The sequence below is a fragment of the Monopterus albus genome, unplaced genomic scaffold (assembly GCF_001952655.1).
Source record: "Monopterus albus unplaced genomic scaffold, M_albus_1.0 scaffold18.1, whole genome shotgun sequence".
Classification (NCBI taxonomy): domain Eukaryota; kingdom Metazoa; phylum Chordata; class Actinopteri; order Synbranchiformes; family Synbranchidae; genus Monopterus; species Monopterus albus.
In genome coordinates, this window is record NW_018127898.1 from 244,184 (window position 1) to 267,669 (window position 23,486).

The 23,486-nt window shown below is 41.3% G+C and overlaps 2 protein-coding genes across 8 annotated transcripts in view; both read left to right on the plus strand.

The window, feature by feature from the left end:
* Window positions 1-1,468: 1,468 nt before the first annotated feature.
* On the plus strand, window positions 1,469-9,290 carry atf7b (activating transcription factor 7b). Of its 7 annotated transcripts, XM_020592787.1 has the most exons (13): window positions 1,469-1,593; window positions 1,726-1,796; window positions 2,533-2,594; window positions 2,962-3,058; window positions 3,206-3,333; window positions 3,478-3,603; window positions 4,046-4,197; window positions 4,570-4,666; window positions 4,792-4,911; window positions 5,109-5,258; window positions 6,931-7,119; window positions 7,227-7,332; window positions 7,482-9,290. In XM_020592787.1, the coding sequence occupies exons 3-13, from the start codon at window positions 2,547-2,549 to the stop codon at window positions 7,715-7,717; spliced, it is 1,449 nt and encodes a 482-aa protein (XP_020448443.1). In that variant the 5' UTR covers window positions 1,469-1,593; window positions 1,726-1,796; window positions 2,533-2,546; the 3' UTR covers window positions 7,718-9,290. The 7 variants fall into 7 exon arrangements, with proteins under 7 accessions (XP_020448443.1, XP_020448441.1, XP_020448448.1 ...); XM_020592785.1 differs by lacking the exon at window positions 1,726-1,796; XM_020592792.1 differs by lacking the exon at window positions 1,726-1,796 and having other exon boundaries at window positions 7,455-7,571.
* Window positions 9,291-10,737: 1,447 nt separating this feature from the next.
* dip2bb (disco-interacting protein 2 homolog Bb) overlaps window positions 10,738-23,486 on the plus strand; it is a 43,972-nt gene continuing 31,223 nt past the window's right edge. Inside the window, exon 1 of the mRNA XM_020592793.1 lies at window positions 10,738-11,236. Coding sequence (XP_020448449.1) covers window positions 11,152-11,236 — 85 coding nt within the window. The 5' untranslated portion in view covers window positions 10,738-11,151. The remainder of the gene's footprint in view (window positions 11,237-23,486) is intronic.

Here is a 23,486-nt window from a genome sequence, read left to right on the forward strand (position 1 = left end):
GTTGTTGAGGGTTATTTAGATGTAAGCAAGGGCAGAAGACCTGTTTGGTTTTATCAGCATATTCTGTGGTCAGTTTTTATCTGGTCCATTCATTTTTAAAACCACTTGAATTTGATTTAGTAAATGTCTATATGTAGTAGCTTTCAGAACTGTATACAGATTTATTTTTGATTTGCATGTTTTCCTGCTGTAGAAGTTCTTAGTTTCATTTTCCATTTTATTCTTTTTTTCTTTTGATGCTATTCAGTGTTTCTGTAATATTGCTAAAATTGTGTTTAGACTGATTTTGAGAATAGATACTTGGTTATTGACAGCTGAGTTGGATGCTGATTTACTGCCATTAATGGCTTTGCAGTGAGCAGACTGCACCTGCAGTGGTGTGACTTAATATGCACTACCTTTTAATCAGACTTCTTAAATGGAAAGGTGTTACAGGGAAATTGTGATCTTAAATGTCTCATTTGTATTTTCATGTCATTTGAATAGTCAGATTTATCTTCACAAAAGTGAAGATAAATATGTCAATACATTTCTCTCTGATGGAGTAAACTCATGCAACAGAGACAGATTGCTTCTGAATCAGAGTACATGGAGTACTGTTATCTCAAACCAGACCTCCAGTGCCTTAACAGTGTTTCATTTCAGGGTAGAGACTGCAAGAACTTTGACTACATCTATATGACTTTGAACAAGGCTAATTAATTAGTTGTTGGAGACACTAGGTCCACTCCAGTGTAAATCTGTTTATTGTAGGTGCAGCTGTCAGGCTGGTTAGACTGCATGCCTGTTTGTCCATTATTCTGCGTCTGAGAAGTTTTTGTTTGCTTCTCAATATAATTTCAGTCCTGCTTAAAACTATCACAAAAATGGGATTGCAGTTTTAAGCCAAGTACACACTGGTTTATTAAGTGAATATTTTATTACTGAGCCTGACATGAAAATAAATGTATTTTTATCTTGTATATGTATGTGTATCTTTACACTTTGAATCTGATGCAATTGTACTTTCACATGCCATTTGTGTAGGGTACATTTGTTTACCAGGCACCTCAGCTCTGGTGATTTGTTGATTTTCCTCCATTAAATCTGGCATTTACTCAATTAAGCAGTATTGATAAGAGAGAAGGTAGAACAGGCCATGACAACATCAATGAATGTTGAATAGTGTTGTGTCTTGCTTGTTCTCTTAGACATATCTGATAAACTTCCCAGAAAATGGCTAAAGATTGTCTGTGTTAATATACAGCACATAGGTAGCCTTAGAAATAAGGTGCAGGATATTATCATTTCAAACAATACTCTAATGCTGGCCTTCTCAGAGACCCACAAGATGAACCATTTGATGAAGCTACAGTGGCAATATAACCTATTAAGTCAAAATCACTAACATAACATTTCTGTATCTGCATCTGTCATGTTTACGTTTATTCCCCCATCACCCATATCAATCCTGTTACATAATACTCTGTCCAGTTGCAGTTCTCGCGGTGTTTCGCTAATGGACGCATCAAGAGTGTCAACAACAGCCAGGCAGCAGTATAGCACCACTGTCCGGAGCAGGGAGGGGGAGTAAAGAGGCTGTCTAAACGTCGGGTGAGTTAGGGCACTTTTCGGCTTATCTATCGTAGTATCTGCTATTTCGTGAAATATATTAAGTCACTGTTCATGAAGCAAGTGATGTTTTCATGCGATTGCCGTTTAGTTCATGCGCACACTTTTCTTTAGCATGAGTGTGCTAACGTTTAACGTTAGCTACTAACTTGGCGGACCTGCTAGTGTGAACGTGAACTCACAAGGTAAGCTAACGAAGCTTGGACTAGCATTAGCTAGGTTAGGTGTGCAATGTATGGCAGGTACAATAAAAGATTTTGTTTTGCGAGGTGTGCCTGGCCGTCTGTTATCAGTAATTAGTTTCCATGATGTTCGCTTTCACGTTTATTGTAATGACACAGTTGTCAGATTTCAGAATTCAAATGTTCTGGTGTGGCTAGCGATACAGTGATGCTAGCTTGAGGCCCATCCCTCATAAACTCACAGATAGCCAAATAATATCTGTATCTTTGGGTTAACCTATTTATTGTCCGTAATGTAAGACACCTAGCTAGTTGCATAGCAGAGCGACCTCGACAGTGATAGCGCCAATCACTTGATGATACCGAAAGGGTGGGTTGCATGCTAGCTTGCTTTTGCACTGCTGCCTCATCGTTGAGCCATTATTCTCGGCCAAAGCAAATGCTCCAAAACGCCCGACAGTCTTCGGCTTGTTTGCTCCTAACGAGCTGTCAGAAGGATTTTAAATTTTCTTGGTGACAGGTGAGCTCATGCAAGTAACGGCGTTTCCACAAAATATAAAGGTTAGTTCCCAACAGGTGCGTTGCACTCATGTCATGTAGACTGACGCTGTAGCATCCAGCCATTATAACTAACATATTGTATCTTGGTAACTTCAGCATTAGGTGTTTGAGTGCCTCCATATCTATTAATTAATGAATAATAAAGATAACAGTTGGCTTTTTCCCCTCTTTTATGCAGAGCATTTCTCAGAGATGGGGGACGATCGACCTTTTGTATGCACTGCCCCTGGATGTGGGCAGGTGGGACTTCTCAATACATCAATTCATATGCATATCTGCATAAGTCTTTCACGCTCTTTTCATTTGACACCTCTGATGAGCCAGTCCTTAAACATGTAACAAATCGTCGCTTCCTTCTTAATATTACATGGCCTTACTGTAAGTTAACGTACAGCTAACTTTACAGCTGAGGTACAGTACAAATGCCAAAGCTTTAGACAGTGATCAAGCACAAATAAGACAGCTTTGATAGTGCCCTTCCTCACGGTGGACCATCTGCACAGAGAGCAGACGCTAATATTCATGTCAAATCAAATTTGTCGGCATTGCCGCATTTTGTCCTTTACATTGATACTATACTTTTATTATCTGCTGTTATTGTTTGCAGAGATTCACCAATGAAGACCACCTGTCAGTCCACAAACACAAGCATGAAATGACTTTAAAATTTGGTCCTACCAGAACAGACTCTGTCATCATTGCAGGTAATGACATTACAATTAGTGTTTATTAAATGAAGTAATAAAGCTGTCAGTGCCCTGAAGACCTGTATTGATATGATAATCTGTTTCAGGAAGGAGATAATTCAGTCCCCAACTCTTGTTTTTTTGTTTTGTTTATTTGTTTTGCAGACCAGACACCTACACCAACACGTTTCTTGAAGAACTGTGAGGAGGTTGGGCTATTCAATGAGTTGGCCAGTTCCTTTGAGCAGGAGTTTTGCAAAGCACATGAAGATGAGCAGAGGACAAAACACCTGGTGAGATTAAGGATGAGCATGCTTGTTGAACAAAAGGGACACCATCATTTTCCTCAAGTTGCAAGAAAAACATAATATCACAATTTTATTATTTTAGGTGATCTGAAAGCCTGGATTCACCTTTTCTTTTTTTCTGCCTCTTAGGCTGCACCATTACAAACACCATGTGAAGTTAAAGATGAAGATGAGGCTCCTTTACAGGTTGATTCTTCCCCTCCCGAAAGTCCTGATTCCTCCTCCAGCATGTCAGACAACAGCAGAGACTCAAGGGTGAGAGGCAACGTACAAGGCGTTATCACATACTGTGCTTTTAGATGGTCAGCACACTGGTTTACAGATTTACTTTTAAAATTCATATCTTGGTATGCACAACAAAAAAAGTAGTGATTATGCTGTATGTCTGATCATTAAGATCAAGTGTTGGGGGGCAACTGTGGTTCAGTGGGTAGAGCAGTTGTCTCCCAACCTTAAGGTCAGGGGTTCGAATCATGGTGCCTGCAGTCCACACGTCGAAGTGTCCTTGGGCAAGACACCAAACCCCCAAGTTACCCCCGATGGTTAGAGCCATCGCAGATGGCTGCCTTGGTTCTGTACCGGAAACAAATTCCTTGTGTGTAACATACTTGGCCAAATAAAGGTGATTACTTTTACTATAAACATTTTCATTTAATTGTCTTTGGAAAGTAAATGTTATTGTTTGATGTGTCAACAGGAGATTCTGACAAAGCCCAGCTCTGCTCCTACTCCAACCATTGTGCGTCCAGGTTCTCTGCCGCTTCACCTGAGTAATGACCCATTACACCCAACTCTGCCATCTCCAACATCTGTCATCACGCAAGCTCCACCCTCCAACAGACAGCTAGGGTAAACTGCAGTGTGTTCCTGCTATTGCTTGCAGTGCTGTGTATTCATTGGCTAGGGGCAGTATTTGCGGAACATCTTATAACTGAAGTAGTGTCTGGGAAAGTATACAGAAGGTCATCATCTTCTATCACAGCAACTGTCCAGAGACTCATGTTCAAATCAGATCCCTCTGGAATATTTACTGCCCCCATATTCAGTTTCACTTAGAAATGTGCCACACTAGCAAAGGATGGTCCAACTACAGTTGTATTAGGACTTGAGAGGTTAGGTACATTTAGCATTTCAGTGCTAAAAAGAAAGCTGTTCAGTCTGTATTTTGTCGCACATTGGAGGAGCAGCTATTTACAAGTATCTATTTAATTGTTCTGAAAGTTCCCCAACAAGTTCTTATCCACTGGTGAGGCACCTCCCTAATGGACAGACTGTCCCTCTCCTGCCCAGTCCTGTGCAGATGACCTCAGTTATATCTGTAAGTCATTTTCAAAAATGGTATTAATAAAACTATAAAACAAATAATAATTGGAAGATTTTTAATAGTTTACTGTATTTCTTCTGTTTCACTCTCTCTGTATGGTTGCTTGTTGGAATGTGGAGCTTGCGAGGCCAGTGAACACAGTGCCTAACATCCCTGGGATTCCAGGACCTCCAGTTGGGGGGGCAAGCAGCGGTTCGTCCTCCCCCTCTGCATACAGTCTTCATTCTGAGACCAAGATGGTGAGATGACCAGTCACTGTAGTCTCACTGTGCATGACACAGACTCTGGAAAAACAATGTTTAATGTGCAAAACTGCTTTTACACTTTGTGTTGTATTTCATGTGATTATATTTGCATGCCATGGTTTTTAACAGCTTGTTTTAGTAAGCTTAAAATTAAATGATCTATGTGGAGTGTTGCCTGTGTGTTTCTGTAGCGGCTGAAGGCAGCTCTAACTCATCAGGGCTCAGGAGCACAAGATGGGGCTGGTGGGGGGGCAGGATCCAATCCTGCTGTCCCACAGCGGCAGGAACAGAGCCAGCAGCCCACTCAGAACTCAGATGCACCATCACCTGCTCAACCACAGGTAGCACACATGCCATGCAAAATTGCATACAAACCATACCTAAGACGGGATGCCTAAATGCCTACACTGAACAATAAACCTCTGACATGTGTGTACAATGACATGGCTCCCTAAAGTATTATTCTACTCAGAATGTGTCTCAAAGATCAGACATAACACACGGATAATTTACACATAATTTGTCAAGACTATGAAAGAGGCTTTAAATCAAGCTGACCACAGCCACTATTCTGCCCCACTTAAGAAATGCTTACTGTAGCTGCCCTTAAATAGTCGAGTTTTTAGCTGAGAGACCTGTCAGTTGACTGAGACTCTTCTAGTCTAGCCTTTTGTTTTTATTTTATTTTGTTTCTTGTCAGCCAGTGTGCATTACAATAGAAGGCAGCCCCAGCCTGATAGTTTGTCGTCATCTTCTTGGTGTGCCCAGCAGCAATTTGCTCAATATTTCCCCGGGGCGGGGGGAATACCCTCTTCTGTGGTGACACTGTGCAATGCATGGATGTACGTTAAGGTCGGATCTATTTAGCAAACTGGAGTTGAGGAGAAAAGGACAACAAAACCTACTAGGACAAGCCACATAAAGGTGAGATTTGTACTCTTAGAAGTGTTTTCAAACATCGTGGTCTATACAAGAGAAAACACTTGTGACGATGTGGCTCGTTTTGCATAATCTAATGTGTTGAGCCCGGCCTGTTTACCCATCTTCGTTAAAGTGCAGGGCACAGCCGTTTACAGACTGTTTCTGTGACATGCATCCATCTGAACAGGACTAGGAACCTAACAAAAATACATGGGGGAAACATTTTAGTGAGATAATTAGAAATCGGAGGGATCGTTTACTGTGCAAGCGGGCACACATCAAAGCACAGAAACAACATGTGCTGTGGTTAATTGATGGGAGAAGCTTAAATGTATACTACTGTACTAAATTCAGCTGTAATTATTTCCTGTACTGTGTTAACATTTGAATAACCGAGGGATTCACCTGGCTTCTGTATTAGTCCTTGTTATCATTGTAGCTTTCACACACACAATATTTAATGGCATCAAGTATTAGAATGATTAATTTGGGGCATTTGTGCTTGTTTTGCACTGCATTGTCAAAAATCCAACAAAATGCTGAATTAAATACAGTTATTGTGTGCACTAAAGAAATGCTGACATTTCAAAGGTGAGAAGCGCATTCAGTGTTTGTCTTAAAAGACAAACAAAGGCAAAAAAAAAGACAAAGAAGGGGGGGCTGATTAATGAAAACATTCTTGGCAAATGCTTTCGCTTTCGTCCGTGTTTTGTTTTCAAGTTGGCCACAAAGTACACAGACCATCAGATGTCATCATGTCTGTACTGGGTTCAGGCAGCTGTGGAAAAGGAACACAGGAGCAGCGATCTCTGTGTAAATGGGGCTATAGTTATACAGTACATAGTTATCACAGTTCTGTTCACGTAGAATTGTCATATGGAACTAAAGACTCTAAATTGTCTGTAGGAGTGAGTGTGAGTTTGTGTGGTTGTCTGTCTCTCTGTGTCAGCCCTGTGATAGACTGGTGACCTGTCCAGGGTGTAGCCCGCCTTTCGCCCAGTGTCAGCTGGGACTGGCTCCAGCCCCCCGTGACCCTGTTCAGGATAAGTGGTATAGGTAATGGATGGATGACCACTTTTGCCCATTCCCCAGGTGTCCCCTGCCCAGCCAACAGGGGGCCGGCGGCGGCGAGCTTCAGAGATGGATCCTGATGAGAGGAGGCAGCGTTTTCTGGAGAGAAACCGGGCGGCTGCCTCCCGCTGTAGGCAAAAACGAAAACTGTGGGTTAACTCTCTGGAGAAGAAGGCAGAGGACCTTGCCAACATGAATGTCTCTCTGACTGTGAGTGCTGGATGTCTCCTGGGTGTACATCAGCCATTTACACATGCTCACAGATTAGTCTCCTTGATGACATGACTTGTGTGCTGTCTATTTTGTGTTGCTGTCAGAATGAAGTGACCCTTCTAAGAAATGAGGTGGCCCAGCTGAAGCAGCTCCTCCTGGCCCACAAAGACTGCCCTGTCACTGTTATGCAGAAGAAGGCAGCTTTCTTAGGTAACCATTTAATGTCATCAACTAACCAATGAGCTTCCAGCACAGTATCACCTATTGTGTTAAAGATCCATCTGTCATCTCTTCCATCTAATGCATTCTTTTTACTCACTCACCTCTCTAAGGGTGAATGTGTCTTTCTCTCTCTCTAGCTGCAGGAGGAGAGGAAACCTCCAGGGAGGCTTCCACTGAACCCATCAGCTCCCCGGCGGCAGTTATACAACACGGGCCATCACCGCCCACCTCGGTCGCCAGCCCAGGGGCCACCATTAATGGGCTGAGCGTCCGCGCTGCAGAGGCAGTGGCTATGTCAGTCTTAGCTGGCATGGGATCGGGCCAGCCGGGAGGGGTCGTCATGGCAACGCAGTCCCAGTCAGCCCTGAGATGATGTGCTGACGCTGGTAGCCAGTATGAACTCAAGTGGCATTTGGAGGCCGGACCAGTGCAAAGAGTTTGAAAACAGGGATCTGCTCTCACCCCCCAGGCCCCAGACTAAGATAATCTCCTCCCCTCAGAGCCAATGATAATCACACAAAAAGACGGCAAAGTGCCTCCGTCAGCCCTCCCCTCCCAGAAGGCTCCCTGTTCAGAGAAACTTCATCTGTGTGTGTGTGTGTGTGTGTGTGTGTGTGTGTGTGTGTGTGTGTGTGTGTGTAAATATGAATAACATGTCGGACACTCACTCTGCAGGATTTGGAGTAATTTCATGTACAGTTATGGTTAGAAAAGGCTTTAGACTGGGATGAAAAGTAAGAATGAAACTTGTATGTAAAATAATCAGTTTATTGTCATTTCATTTAATGCAGCTTCAGTCCACTGGCTGTGATGACTTTGGTTGCTTTCTAGGCTGACAGTTTTACTGTAGGATATCTTGTATTTTTTATTTGTTTAAAAACAAAGGATTTTTTTTATTCCTGATACTGGTTGTTAGTAACGTTTTACTGATGCAGTGAGAGTATGACTTGGTGGCTGATTGCAGTAAATGTCAGCCTGGAAAGTGACTGATACTCTACTTTTTAATCTTTTCATTACTTTTCTGTCTGTTTTCCTTTTGAATAAATTCTCCTTGACTTCACATGACAGTCAGCCAAGTGAATAACTAGCCAGACTGTAGATGTGTACACACCCCAAGTGTGTCTTTTTACCATCAGTTTTAACCCATTTTAAATGGAGGTCATTGCATTCACTGTTTATGTATCAGACCCTACTGACTGCATGGATTATTCAAGGCTGAGGAATACCACTGTTTGTGCTTCATCATACGATCACTGGCTATTGATCAGCATGTCTTCTGTTTTGTTTTGTTTTTTAGAATCAGATTATTGATGCAAAATTTGTCCTTGTTGTGTAGGGATTCCATCCTCAGTCCTAAATTAATTTAAAGGCATTTAAAAGATAATCAGACCTAATAGATTTTAAATCTTTTACCCATGCATTTCAGTTAAGAGTAGTGCAATATATTTTTCTATTGAGTATCTGTTTTGTTTGCCTGTAGCTGATGTGTGTTGCCCAGCTGCTGAGGGGGGTTTGGTCCATTTCATTTGAAAGTTATGAGGTGACCAGAGAAAATGTCAAGGTGAATCTTCTTGAATGATTGAGTTTGGTGAGTAGTGCACATCTGTAGAGAAGTACAGATGTTCTAGACCCCAGGTCTAATGTGAAAAACTGTCTTGTATCATGAAGTACACTTAATACTTGTGCAAGGTTTTAAAGTGCAGATTATTTTATACCACATTGTACTTTCAAGACTCTCACGTTGGTTTCCTTTGTTTTGTTTTTTATGTCAGTGTTTTAAGAGGTTTATTTTTCTCAGTGGTAATGTTAGGGCTCTTTCGTGATGTTATGTTTCCTTATTTGGTTAAAGAGCATAAATATCTTATGTGTTTAACAGAGGTTGAACCACATGGAAACCAGTGTCTTGAAGATATCTATATGGAGGGAGTTTGTCAAATACTCAGGCCTCATGATGGGAAAAATTACTTGTGTATAGTCTCAACTAATGAGTAAGTTGTCCCAGACAAATAATAAAATAAATTAATGAAAAAGAAAAGTTCACCACAATATTTCCTCCTAGTTTGTGCCTTGTATTAATACGTTTTATTCACAGAGCTAAGCATCTATATCCTTAAAGCTGCTTTAATTGATAGTTTTAATGTTCACACTAGGGTCACACATCATCAGACCCGCAGAAAATTTTCACCCCACTGTTCACTTCGTCTCAGCCCATCTCAAAATTAGACTTTCAGTTTTGTTTTGATTTTTCAGCTGCATCCTTATGGTCTAATTTCACTTAGACTATTCACATGGGGTCATTTTTGGGCTGCAGGTGTTTATAGCTTAAAAAAAAAGCCTGCAACACCAAACGGCAAGCAAAGTTATCAACTAGCTGGTGAACATAGTGGAGCATTCAGCAGCTAAAGAACTAAATATTTCCCTCAGGAGTTGGTGGAGACTGGAAAAAGTACATATTGGACTTCACTAACTTCATAAGAAACAAGAAATGATTCCTAATATTCCACTTTGACTGCTGGGTATGTCAATAGGAAACTGTCATAACTTTTTACCTTAAGACTAGATAGTATCCCAGGAAACAGGTAACCTTCCAAGAATATTCCTGAATTGAACTGAAACCTTTTGGTTACATTGTATATAGTGTTATATGGGAACATAATTTTAAAGTATGTTTGTCTGAGCGGCATTTCTCAATGTTTTTGCTTGTTTGACTTTACAGCATCTCTGGAGAACGCTTCCTTAAGGTTTTCGTTATTTTTGTGAAACCTTTAGAGAACCCTGATGGAAGGTTCCTAGTGGGCTCCATGGGTTATTTTTTTGAACAACCTTAAAGCTGTTGGAAAAGTGTTCCCATAAGGTTACAGCAATGGCAATCCCAGATTGCTGTGGGAATGTGTATACTAGTTTACCTTACTTTTTACTTTATAATATTTATAATTTGGATACGTTAAAGTGGCAGGAGTTGAGAAATAGGTTAACAGGCTATTTAAATGTTCAGCAAATTAATATTTTTCATCTAGGTGGTTCATGGAGACTTTGAAGACAGAAAACCACTAAATGTTTATTTTTCAAAAGAAAAATCTTGAAAAGATTTTCAGCCTTGCATTCAGTTTAAAAATGTCTTAATACCTTTCTGGCCTTCTGTAATGTCAGTTATAAAATGTGTTTGTGTGTAGTGTTTCAGAAAGCATCAGACTGCTAACTAATGGAGCCAAGTCAAAATTAAGTATAATAAAACATTTAAATAATAAATTGAATGGCATTTATCCGGGTCCAGATCGTATTTTAATTAATCATACCATTAGAAATTATTATTAGCCTATAGGCTATAACCCATTGCTGCAGGCCGCTGAACAAATAAGCTAATAAATAATTCAAAACATCCTGTTTTTCCACCATACTTTCATACTTTGGCCAGTGTGAAACTCTATTTTTTTAAATGTTTACTTGGTGACGTCTGTGCAAACCACGAGCAGCCTAAATTTCCACCTGAGGGCAGGCTGGCAGGTGAGCAGGATCTGGAGGAATGCCGCTGTGCCTCCAGCTGAACAGACCCGCCAGCAGGGGGCGCAGAGAGCCCGCTTTATCCCGCCATCCTTCCACAGCGCTTCACCCTCAGCCCTGGTCATGTGACTGGCAGACTCCTCCGGTGAGTTGTTCCCATCTCCCTCAGTCATGGCGGTGTCGGGGAGTCGCGAAGATGGAGTGAACACTGTCACTACTACATCTTGATTCTTTGTTTCATGCTGGACTGTACTTGCTGTCATCCGAGATACCGCAAACATCCCACAGGCTGCTGTGCTTCCAACGATGTCCGACCGCGGCGTTGATCTGTCGGCTCTGTCTAAAGAGGTCAGGGACCAGCTGGCGGAGTTGGATCTGGAGCTCTCCGAAGGTAAGGTCTCCGTGCGGCGGGTTTAATAGTTGCAGCTGCGACGGAAGTAAATGTGAACTACAGCCAAGTGTGGCTGGTGAGGGTGTGTTTTACAAACTGCTCTGTGCCAGCTGGTTGACACTCAGTGTTGCTGCGGTGGATCAGGGCACGACCACAACGAATGATAAAACACACTGACCTCTTCAAGCTGGCATTTCTTTATCAAGAAGGTTATTCTTGTTGCTTTGACGCCCACACAGGGGTGATTATTTTATGGCATGGGACACATGCTATGAACGAACGGCTGTTTATGTTTGCAGTCTAGGAGGCTCCTACTGTTTCCTTCCCTCACTGCTCTTGTTTTCGGGACAGGAGGTCTCCTAAGCGGAAGGTTGGCGGTTCGATTCCCGGCTTCCCCATTCCACATGTTGAAGTGTCCTTGAGCAAGTTGCCCCCGGCAAATAGTGTGAAAGCGCTTTGAGTGCGCAGCAATGCACACAAAAGCCCTATACAAGTATAAGACCCTTTACCATTGCCGCATATATGCCACACTTCGCTTGTCATTATGAGCCAACACAATTCTGACGAGGGAAATAGGTCAAGTTTGTCATCCCTCAGGCCCTGTGTGTGTGCAGCTTCAGACATCAGTGGACACTAAGTGATGCTGTGACCCCTCCAACACTCAGCTGTGCTGCTCTGTGAGCCTGAGCCCTGAAAACGCTGCACATATCAGAGGCTTATTTGTTTTGTAAGAGCGACTGTGGGAAAAGAGAATATGGTGCTGGCTGTTATGCAAGTCTCCTCCTCACACTGTGAATCACAGTGCAGCAGCCTGATTGGTGCTGTGCAGTTCTCAGGTGCCCTGGGGGTGGATGAGTAATGTTATGTTTCACATAGTGAGACAAGGAGACGGATGTATGGGCCACTAATGATGGCTCAGTCCCTCATGCACCACACACATACCTGGAAGTGTCCTGCCTAGGCAGGAAGACAGGTGAATCCTCACATCATATGAAAGGACCAATGTGGAAACAGTCTGCAGTCAGCACTTTGCGCCTCACACAGCCAATCAGCTAGTGTGATTTTGTTAGTAATAATAACAGAGTCGGTAGCAAGAGTTTTCCTCTTTCATTCATGAAAAGCACACATATCTCAGAGGCCCTGTTTGACTTGAACTAGACAAACCAGCCGGCAGTGTTGGGAAGTAGTGAACTACATGTCATTAAACTAGTAGTTTAACTACATTTTGCAGTAGTTTGCTGGTACTGTAGATCAGCTACATTCATATTTGTGTAGTAAAGTAGCCTAGTTAAGTTACTGTTTTGTCATTTTTTCTGTGTAGTTACTGACATTACGTACAGTTTTGGGTCATAAAAGGAAAGGTATTATTTTTTTTAATTTTTGTTACAATGCTGCATGAGAGCTGCTTTTCAGCGTTGGCCGGACATTTTCAATACCAAACAGAACCGCCTGTTGGATAAGAACTTTGAGAGACGGCTCGTGTGTCATATGAACAAGTGATTTTGCTCTGACAGGTAAAAGATAGGCCCATTATTTAGACCAGTGTTCAAGCTGTTCCTACTGTCTACAAAGGTGCAAAATAGAGACTTTTAGTTGTTAAGATTTTACAAGTCAGATGGTACAAAACTGACCGGTAAGACAACAGGTCCGTTTATTTTAGTGCAGGGCTCATGTTGGTTGATCGGTTAAATGTTTTTTCTCTTCTGTTTTAGTTGTAGTTTGACACAAAATCCATGTTTGTTTACAACACAAATATAACAGTGCTTGCAATTATGTCCTTGTGAAAAGCCCAGATGAGGTTGTTGTGCTTAGAACATGTTTAGGTCTCAGGTAAAAAAGAAGAAAAAAAAACTTAGCTGTGTGTTGGCATGTGAATTTTTGTATTTTGAGCAATTCTTTTCTAAGCAGCTTTAGTTAAACTACATTTCTCCGTAGGGTAGCTTTGCTGTAGTTCAACTTCTTCCAGTGTGAAGTAATTGGTATAGCTTCTAAAGCTACTGTATGCTTTCTACAATAAGTAGCTTCCCCAGCACTGGACTTTAGTATCTTGACAAACAGCCAAGCTGGAACCTTTTAACTCTTAAACTACGAGGTGTTAAATAATTTTATTAAGCTCTACATTTGAAGTATTTCTGTTGACTCTGAAGTAAAACTTCTTTTTTCCACCATCTAAAAATCCATAGCCCTAGCAGTACCACTATCTTTAATAGCCTACTTATTCTTTGAAGGTATTAGTTTGGCTTTCCACTATGTCCTTAACGTGTAAAATCTGCAGGGTGTCACAGAACTCGGCTGTGACCGGAGCTGCCGTAGAGTTGTGAACGTGTTCCGGTTAATAATAGACCCCAGTTAATGGCGTGATAATGAGGGTGGATGACGGAGGAGAGGATGTTCACTGTATGTTCAGCTAACTTAACGTGTGTGAGAGCCAGTGGATGATGATGGGAAATGACCGTCTATTCAAGTGCACAGTTTAGGCCGGAATCCAGTTAATGCATGTAATATTATTGTTATTCACTGTACAACACTTCTCTTTGTTAAATTAGAAGACATTTGTTTTTGAAGGATATAAGTGAAATTGTGTAATCAACCATGTAAGTATTGTTGTCAGAGCACTGTGATTGCAGAACTCACCTTGATTTCTTAGGTCTGTGCTGTGCTTAATGGATTAAATGCAGCAGAACCCAAATGCTGTGCTTTTAACTGTGAAATGATTTTGGTCAGCTTTGCTCAAGTCTTTAGTGAAAATTTGGAATAACAAACCAGATAGGCAGGATTAGATAGTTTTGTTTTAATTAACTGGAACAGAAAAGTAGATTGATTATTGTTTTAAAAGACCAAAAAAAAAAAACCTATTCTGTTTTAACTGTATTAAAGGCATTTAGAAGATTACAAAGGGTATTTCCTGGATGTTAGGGATGCAACTTATTATTTCTATTATCAATAAATCTGTCAGTTATTTCTTCAATTGATTATTTATATTATTTAAATAATCATCGATTCAAAGAGTAAGTGGTAACCTCTTGTGTTTTATCCAACTCACATGCTCTCTCTCTGCTTCAGAACATTTCATTTGCATCAGTACAGAAACCCAGCCCTTTTGGTGCGCAAGTTACAAGCATTCAAAAACCACTGACACACATTAAACCCAACTATTTAATAGTTTGTAGAAACGTCTTTGCAGACAGTGGCTGCCTAATGCCTTTGACTCGTAGACATCAGCAGTGCTGCTCTGTCTTTACTCTGCACTTCAGCATGTGAATGCACCCAGATGGTATTGAGGTCACATGACTGACTCGGACAGTTGAAGATATTCTACCTCTTTGTCCTGAAAAGTTTAGGGTGTTCAGGATCCAGTGAGTTGTGATGCATTTGACTCAATTTGAGCACACTACATTCATCCTGTTGCTTTAGTCACCAGTGAAATCATCAATAAAAGCCGGTGTGCTAGTTCCACTAGCAGCCCTGAGGGAAAACATGTAGGTCCAGAGCATTGTCGACTTGCTGTACAGACATAAAGGTGTTTTTCCTCCCATGCAAATGATTTTGTGCTCAGTCAGAAGACCTGTGCTCCTCGCTCTATACCCACTAGACACACCTTTTTAAAAAAAATCTATCTAAGTATTGATTTTCACAAGCCAGCTATCTTTGAGATTGATTTGGGGGTTTCTTTGAGACCCATTATTATCTTGTTCACTGCACGGTTGGATCTTTACTCCTTGTATCAACAAACAACTAGGACTAAATGGTATCTCTCAGTCAAATCTGAGCCACGTGTAAGCTTTGTTTTGCATAAGCTAACACTGAACTGACACACCCAAGAAACATTTGTTAGGCGAGTGTCCGGTTACTTTTGCAATTAGGCCACTGTAGCTTAAACTACATCTCTTATACAGTTCCTTTTATAGCTAATGACATAAACCTACTCAAAGCTGAAAGTTGGCGCCCTAATGTAGCCAGTATTTTATTTGTGCTGAAGAACAAAAATATGTACTGGTGAACTGTCCAAATATCTATGGTTTGAAGTGTAACACCCTACAAACTCAGTTGGGCCGTGTCTGGGTCAGGTTTGGATGCCACACTCTCGGGCACAAGTAGGGGTTTGGAGAGTAATATGCGGCCTAATCCATGCACTACCCCAAAGATTCCAAACAGCCATAACTTTTTACAGCAGCTGAGGTAAGCAAGAGTCAAATGCGCATGCATGAAATTTCTGAATAATTGTCAGTAAAGTCGCTTCAACACCTGTTGTCATGTCAAAGTCAGCTCTCTATTAATTCATGTCATCTATCTGAAGGCAGTAACATTTACTCAAGCCAGAAACTGACTTAAGTCTTTTCTACTATTTACAGTCTTTAGTGTTTTTGCTACATACCAGTTTGGAAATGGCAGCTACTCTGGTATGGTCAGGTGATCTGACTGGAGCAGGCATAGCTGGTCTATTAATAGAACAATCAGAACCTTTAGAGTATAATCAGAGTCACTTGTGATGGTTTTAGTCTTCTGAGGCTGAGTGAGTGGTAAGGCGACACCCCTCAGCATGACTGTTATAGTGCAGCGAAGCACATTCACCGTCTGCTCAACAACATTCATCCTGCACAAGGCTGATGGCGGAAGGTGAGCGGCAGCTGGCTGCCCAGTGAGTCTGAAACTTTCTCATGGATATCTTTTACATGGCACAATCACCCCATTGTTGTCCCCAGAGATGGGAGTCCCCTAACAACACACAGAAGAAAATATGCATCAGCATTTTTTCCCCCCACAGCAGTAGTTGTGGGCTGCAGTAGTGTGTGTGTGTGTGTGTGTGTGTATATTAGAATGTATTTGTGTGGAAGTGTGTGAGAGAGCGAGGGCAGCTCCACCTACTTTAACCTTCATGACTGTAAGGACACAAAGAAAGCCATTGAGGGGATCAAAGATTTGGTGATTGAGCCGGACTGGAATTTAGAGCACTGAACCACAACAGTTTAAGCTGTTCAGCTTGAGCGCGTGTGGGCATCACTGTCTGCAGCTTCTGTAGGCTATTTATATGGTGCATGTGAGGGCGTAACAGTGAAAGGGAGCGGAGATGACCAGAGACGGTTGCTTTGTACAGGTACTGTTCACGCAAGAGGACGGGCACTGCATGACATCAGTCTCAGAAGTGTGTCTGCCCCATCCAGTATTCAAACATGTGAAGTACTGAAAGTACTTTTAGACTGTATTTCATTCTAGCAAAGTTCTTCTTTTTCAGTTTTTTGTTTACAGCAGAGAGTTTTGGCACAACTTCACCCACTGTCAAGATGCACAGACAAGAAAATAACAAACCAGAAAACAAAAAGTCCGGCCTGATGAAGGCTTCGTGCTGAAACGTGTTGGTCTTCTCATTAAAGTTGCTCAAAACACTGCAAGTGTTGCTGGACTTTTTGTTTTCCACTCTGTTATTTGTTTAGACAACATTTAACATTTAAAGGGCTCATGGCATGCTACTTTCCAGCCATTTAAGTTTTTGTCTCTGTTACCTCTAGATTATTTTAGCAGCCCTCGTAACTATAGATAGACTGTAATTATTTCAGAACGATTAAACTGATATCACCTGGAGAGCCTCTTCCTGGAAGCGAGAGGATAGTTTGTGAACGTGCACAACTCCTATTGCCTGTGTTGTGTCACAAGTGGACAGCACGACGAACTGTGACCGCATTAATTAATTTGAATTTCTCCTCCATAGACAGGTAAACAACGTTATGTGTACTGATGAAAGGAGATGTGTAACACTCTAAACAAAGATACCTAGGAGTAATTCACACTAGAAACAACTAGAAAGGTTGTTAACATTAGCTCCCCCTTTACCAGCTGCAACATTAGATGTGATGTACACAATAATGCATCGTTAATAATCATCAAATAATATAATAAACATTTAATGTGTCATTCTGCATGAGCATATTTACTTTTGCCACTTTCAGTACAGTTTGCTGCTAATACTTTTGTACTTTTACTTAAATAACATTTTGAATGTAAGACATTTACTTGTAATGAACTACAACCCCAAATCAGAAAAAGTTGGGACGGCATGTGAAATCAAATTTAAAGCTGAAAATAGTGAATTGTAAATCATCTGTGTCCTGTATGACACTGAAAACAACTGATGCCATATGCTCTGTCCACTGGTGCTGTCATTGCATCATGTGCCCAGTGAAACAGACACTTCCACATGGACTGCACAGTAGTGTTTCTCTGCCTTTCTTAATTTGATGGCTGCTGCAGTCACTCCCCGGGATGCTGTGTGAGTGGATGTTCTAGTGAGTGCATCTTGCCGCCTGTCTGCGATGTTGTGGAGGAGTAGCAGGTTTTCATCTTGGCATCCATACCGAGAGACAGGGAGAGAAATGAGAGATTATGGTCCCGCCTGCATATCTCAATCTGGGTCACAAGGCATAAGGGGCCAACATGCCTGGCTTATTGTGTCTCTGAGTCACAGTGGGGTGGGACTGCTGCTGGGGCTCTCTCCCTGTCTTCCACCCACCCTGACACCACCATTGACTTCTCTCTCAGTTTTCCTGTTTCCCCCTACTGTTGTATTTTTCAGTTTTGCTCCCCTTGAAGAAGAATTACATGCATTCTGCATTCTTTATACCTTTCTTATTGTCAAAACAAACGATGTATTAGTCCATCTCTCATACTACTTACTTTCCAACTTCCCTATCTGGTCTGTGATATTCATCCCCAAGCTCACTGGCTTCTACTGAAGACATAAATATTTAGTTTTATTTTTTAACAATGCTGATTACTCAGGATAAGGCCATTCATTTCTATATTAACAGTATTTTCAACACTCCCCATTCAGAGACTAAAACTGACAATGAATCACCTCTGTTCACAATTAATGTCCGTAACCGCGTCAGTCCTGGATTAGCCTCTTTGTCTGAGCCACAGACCGCCATTATTGTTCATAAAGAATTAAAAACACATCAGTGAAACACACCGCTGCACCGGGTGACATATTTCTTCATTAGCAAACACCAGATTCCAGCATGAGGAGCTAACGGAATGTAAACCAAGCAGAGATCTTACACATGCACAGTTGACTCTACCTTGTGCTAACTTCAGGAAATTATGGCCGCGTGGAACCTTTTGGGCAGCATAATGTGGTCTGGGGTTTCGTAAACGTCATGTGTGTTTCACATTTTCTTTGTAACATGGCAACCTGTTTCGTGTTCAGGATGTAGAGAAATGAGATGCATCAAACATTGACATTGTCCTTTAAGGCTTACGGGTTAAAAAACTCTCTAACTTTGTGTGTGCATGTAGTATGTGCCATACTTATGTTTATTTGTGCATGTGTATACACGCAGCAGTGACAGGGACAGGAAGCTGATTTAAACTGTCTGTTTAAAAGCTCCTTAACTGTTGCAGAGGATCTGTCCTCTGATCTCCAGCCAGCACTCCAGGAAACACACTTGGTTTTACACGACAGAAAGAAGGACTCCTCTGCTACGTCACACACAAACACAACAGCAGGATTCAAGTTTTTTTTTTTTTTTTTCTTTTATGTTTTTGGATCATCAGTATTATATAACACCTTGTATGTCTAGTTCCACCATGCACACAGACACACACACGTAAACACTAGGAATGCACTGAAGCTTTGTGCACAATGAAGAGTGAATAAATTAGATGTGACTCGGGCGCATACCTCTATACAGATGTGATGTCAGCTGGGCATCTGAACCGTCTCACTATGAAGCCCACAGTGATCCGCAGGTGGACCTCTTCTACCCTCTAACTAATCTGTTTGTATTCTTACGCCCACAGCTTGTGTCTAAAAGCAACATGACTCAAAGAAATGACAGAGAGGGTGGCAGTGATGGAGAGGCTGGAGTTAGCAGCTGTCAGGCCACTGTGCTGTTCACTGAATTATTAAAAAGTGGAAGTAGCTGCAGTCAGTCCACGTGCTTCCGCGAGCCCACTGCCATTGTCGAGTTTCTTTATAGCTGTCACGTTACTTTCTCTGAGATCTTAACCTGATTAAACTTGTATTGTTGGTAGTGAGCATGCGGTTGTGCGAATGAACAAGAGCTGCAGCTAATGAATATTTAATTGCTGGTGGGTCAATATTTTGTTGAAGTGCAAAATCAAAAACAAACAAAAAAAATCCAATCTGAAATAAGTAATTTATCAGTGACTTAGCCAACTATTTTGATACATGATTAAATTAGTTTTTCCAAGTAAAATAGTCAAAATAGTCAACAAATCTCTGATTCCAGCTTCTAAAATGTGCAGATTTTCTGCATTTCTCTGTTTTTATCACTGGAAACAGAACATCTTTGTTTTAAAGCAGCTTCTTATGAGGGACATTTTGCCCCATTTACTGACACCGGTTAATTTTTTTTGGAAAAATATTTAGCTGATATCAAAGAAAAAGAAAAATTATTTGCATCCCAAGGTGAAAAGTTAGCAATAATATAAAACATATAGAACAGAAATCATTGGATTCTCACATTTGAGAAGCTGCTGCAGCCAGTGACTGTTTTTTGCTTGAGTGACAGATTTAATTTATTATTGATTCTCTGTAAGCTTCAGTAGTTGCTTATGTTCAGCTGACATAAACATTTTGTGAATTCTTCCTCCTGAATTTCATGTGTCAGAAGCCGTCCTCATCGAATGGCGCTGGCCTGCATCATCACCATGGTTCTACTTCTCATGTTCCCATATGGGCCTGGTTGCTATAGACACGGCCCATGTGGTGCCCCCCGTGCCCTGTCCCCAGCGCCATGCTTACACACACTTTTACTTTGTGAATTTTCCATGAACCTTTACCAGATTAGAACAGCTGTATGTTGGAGCCGCACATACGGTAACACAATTGAATGCTCTGCTAAGCTGTTAAGACCATTACAGAGGAAACGAGTTTTCAGCCCCGCCAAGTCATAACTTGTCAACCAGGCCTGTGCTGCTGCAAATGTGGCAGTAAATGTAGCTGTTTTCTGCCCAATTTTGGAGGACACAATCCCCCAGTAGCCCATGATTCATAGCATGCCAGTCAGCGCGTTGTGGTTGGGAAATACAGTATGTAACGGTGTTGTGTTCTTATCTGAGCTCAGGTGGTTGCTTATTGAACTAATAAAAAAAAAAAAAAAAACACAGAGCACAAGTAGCACATTGGTCCATGGGAAGCTTACGTTTACTGTTAATCCAGACAAGTTGGCTGTAATTAAAAAATTCTGAGGAAACTGATAAAAATGTAAGTAATTGATAAGGGAGTTTTGTTTGACTGACATTGACTTTCAGTTTGAACTTTGGGACTTTAGGTGTCAGCTCACCTGTACAGGTTCACGATCACCTCCTGAATAAAATTACAATGTTTTGATGTAGAACAGTTCATTGGAGCAGACAGGAGACACGCTGCCTTCAGTGCATCCAAGACAACACTATCTTTCAAGATGATCACTGCTTTGGATGGATTTTGGTGAGGAGAAGCCAAATTTGGGCCACATGTCATCATTAATAATGTACTACAGTACTGTCATTTTCCTAATGAGCCAATGATTAGTTTGAAATGGAATCACTGAACATGAAAAGCTTAAAATGTGATGTAAAAAATACCAACTGTGCTAAGAAGCCACACACGACCTCTGTGAGCCAGAGCAGGTGATCTCTGTTAGTGCAGTCTATACAGAATACACCACACACTGAGTAAAAATAGTTCATGTTAACTTACAATACACTCCCCCTGACGACGACAACAACAACAACAAGATAAATATACCAACCTTTGTCTGCTGCAGGACGTAGGCTGACCCATGACGAGTGGTTTGGGAAGCACATGGCAAATTCTTCATAGAAAAATGTAAAAGAAGCCAAGTTTCAAAAAGTAACATTTGAAAAGCAGTTAACATTAGTGATATCTTATTCCTTACATGTAAGTAACGTTGATGTTATTTATGGAAGCATTAAATGCAAGCAAAACATTTTAAACCATTTTACAGCTAAGACTAAAAGCTAAAAAAGATGAAAGCAGAGATTGGTGTGGCCTCCTTAACCTCACTGCAGTCATCAGTCAAACTGGTCCATATTTGTTCAGCTATGGTAAAAAAAAAAAAATAAATTGGAGAAAGATTGGAGAAATGGCAGTGGTTTCGATTACAGTTAACTCTGCCTTACCCACTGCTGGGAGGAAGGCCCATCTAGTGGGATACAGGCCATGGAGCAATAGAAAATGGCGGCTGTTTTCTCTGTATTGAACCAGCCACGATCATGCCCAGACAAACTGAGTGAATCAGCAAACTGGAAGTTGGCAAAATGCCGCACTTACTGATGACGGGGTGTGGTCCCAATGTCCAAATAAATGGTCCAAATAACAATGTATGCTGTTAGGTTTGTTCAGCTGAAAGATGCTAGTGGAAACAATAACGCCTTCATTGTCCTACAGTACAACAGACAGAGATTGGTTAAGTAGTACGATAAAACTGAAATCCCAGGGTAACAGTGTAGGGAGAAGTAACTTCACAACCTCACAAAACATGCAATGTTTATTGTTTGACAGTTCTGTCAGTTCTTTCTGTCCATTATTGTAACATTTGACTCACCAAACCATATTACTAGACTGCGGGTCCGGTAGTCGACACATGCAGCCAGACAATTGTACACAAATCAGCAAGTTTACTCCAGTCATCTAAATCTAAATAATTAGGTTTCCAAAGGTTGTACAGCATCCACAGCTCTCAGCAAGCAAGTGGTGAAGCAGAATGTTCTCATAACCAATATTAATGGAGACAAAAATGAGTTGTAAAAAGGTTTAGCACACATCCTCCAGCTCCAGCCCACTGATGCTTTTAGGAGGGGTCTATATTTCCTTTCTTACTACATCTTTTTGTCTTTTTCTGCAAAAGCATTTTTCTTCGTCATGCCACAGTGTTTGGGCCGTGGCAGGCCTGTTAAACACGCTTCGTGTGTGAAAGGGGGCTGTACAAATAAACCTGACTCGACTTGATGTTTGGCTGCACTTGTCCGTGGCATCTGCTCGTAAATCAATTCAGTGACGGTGACATGCAGTTGTTCTGAGTGTAACAGGTCGCAGTTTACACCATTTTATACACGGTCACCTTTATTGTTTGTTCACTGTGTGGCTTCAGTGAGGGACATCCATTTCACCTGGTTTATATCATGCCCACTCATACTGGAGTGTAAGTCCCATAGGAGGTTATGGTGTAGCTGGTGTTATGTAGCATTTGTAACAGCTTTAGCTCCAGGTCTATTATGTCAGGTGAGATGAAGGTAGAAGGGAGCCTTTGGCTGAATCGCACCTTTTCAGTTAACCCATTGTACTTATTTTTCTCTTGTGCTTCAAAACCCTGTTATTACTTAAATTGGCGGTCGAGGGCCTGTGTGTATGTGTTTGTGTATGCGTGTGTGTGTGGTGGTGTCGCTCCCAGTTTGAGTCTAGTTTAACGAGTGTGTAGAGCGAAATATGACTCACTTTGGCACCTGAGTCAGCCACACCTTGCCTGCTGCTTCAGGGAGAGAGATTCAGTTTAGGCCTGCAGAGAAAGTGTGTGTGTGTGCGTGTGTGTGTATTAGGGCTCTTTTAAACTACTTCTTTCACTCCCTAATGCCTGTATTACCAGTTTAATTTTCCTGAGTTGACATACAGTATTTACACACATAGCCTCTCCTTGTGAATTGTAATGTATGAAATATATTGAGGATTCTCTTTCTGGTGAGCTCTCAGGTACCTAATGTCTCAGGCATTAGATATCTAGACTGTTTCCATTTGATGCAATGATGCAACCATAAAAATGCAGAGTCTGGGGTTTGTTTCACTCAGCAGAAACATCATAGCTTGCATGAAGAGATGGAACAGTCTGATGCCAAATGCATATATTCTTGTCAGACAGTGTTGAGTAAGAGGATTTTTTCCAACCATGACACAAACTGAAGGGAAATCATAAGGTCAAACATGGACACTAATGGGGATTTTATAGTAATTCAATAAGCTTAGTAGCTCTATCCCCCTATATGTCACACACACATTTACCTGTGAGGCCCCATATCGACCTGCACTCTGAACTGTTCCCTCCTCCTCTGAAGTTTTTGCTCCTTCACAAATAGAAGGCAAGTTTTCACACGCAGACACACACCTGTCATTCCACATGTAATCGTGCTAGTCCATAATCACATCCTAAATGTAACTGTCAAATCACTTAAGACTTTATGCTAAACAATGAACCATCTTACAAGTGAAGAAAGTTATATGATGGCAGATTCTTAT

Excerpts from the sequence above, each read along its gene's own strand:
- atf7b (XM_020592787.1), top strand. The coding sequence starts at position 2,547 with ATGGGGGACGATCGACCTTTTGTATGCACTGCCCCTGGATGTGGGCAG. Across the intron at positions 3,604-4,045 it reads ACAACAGCAGAGACTCAAGG|GAGATTCTGACAAAGCCCAG; the intron begins GTGAGAGGCAAC and ends ATGTGTCAACAG. Across the intron at positions 7,120-7,226 it reads ACATGAATGTCTCTCTGACT|AATGAAGTGACCCTTCTAAG; the intron begins GTGAGTGCTGGA and ends TGTTGCTGTCAG.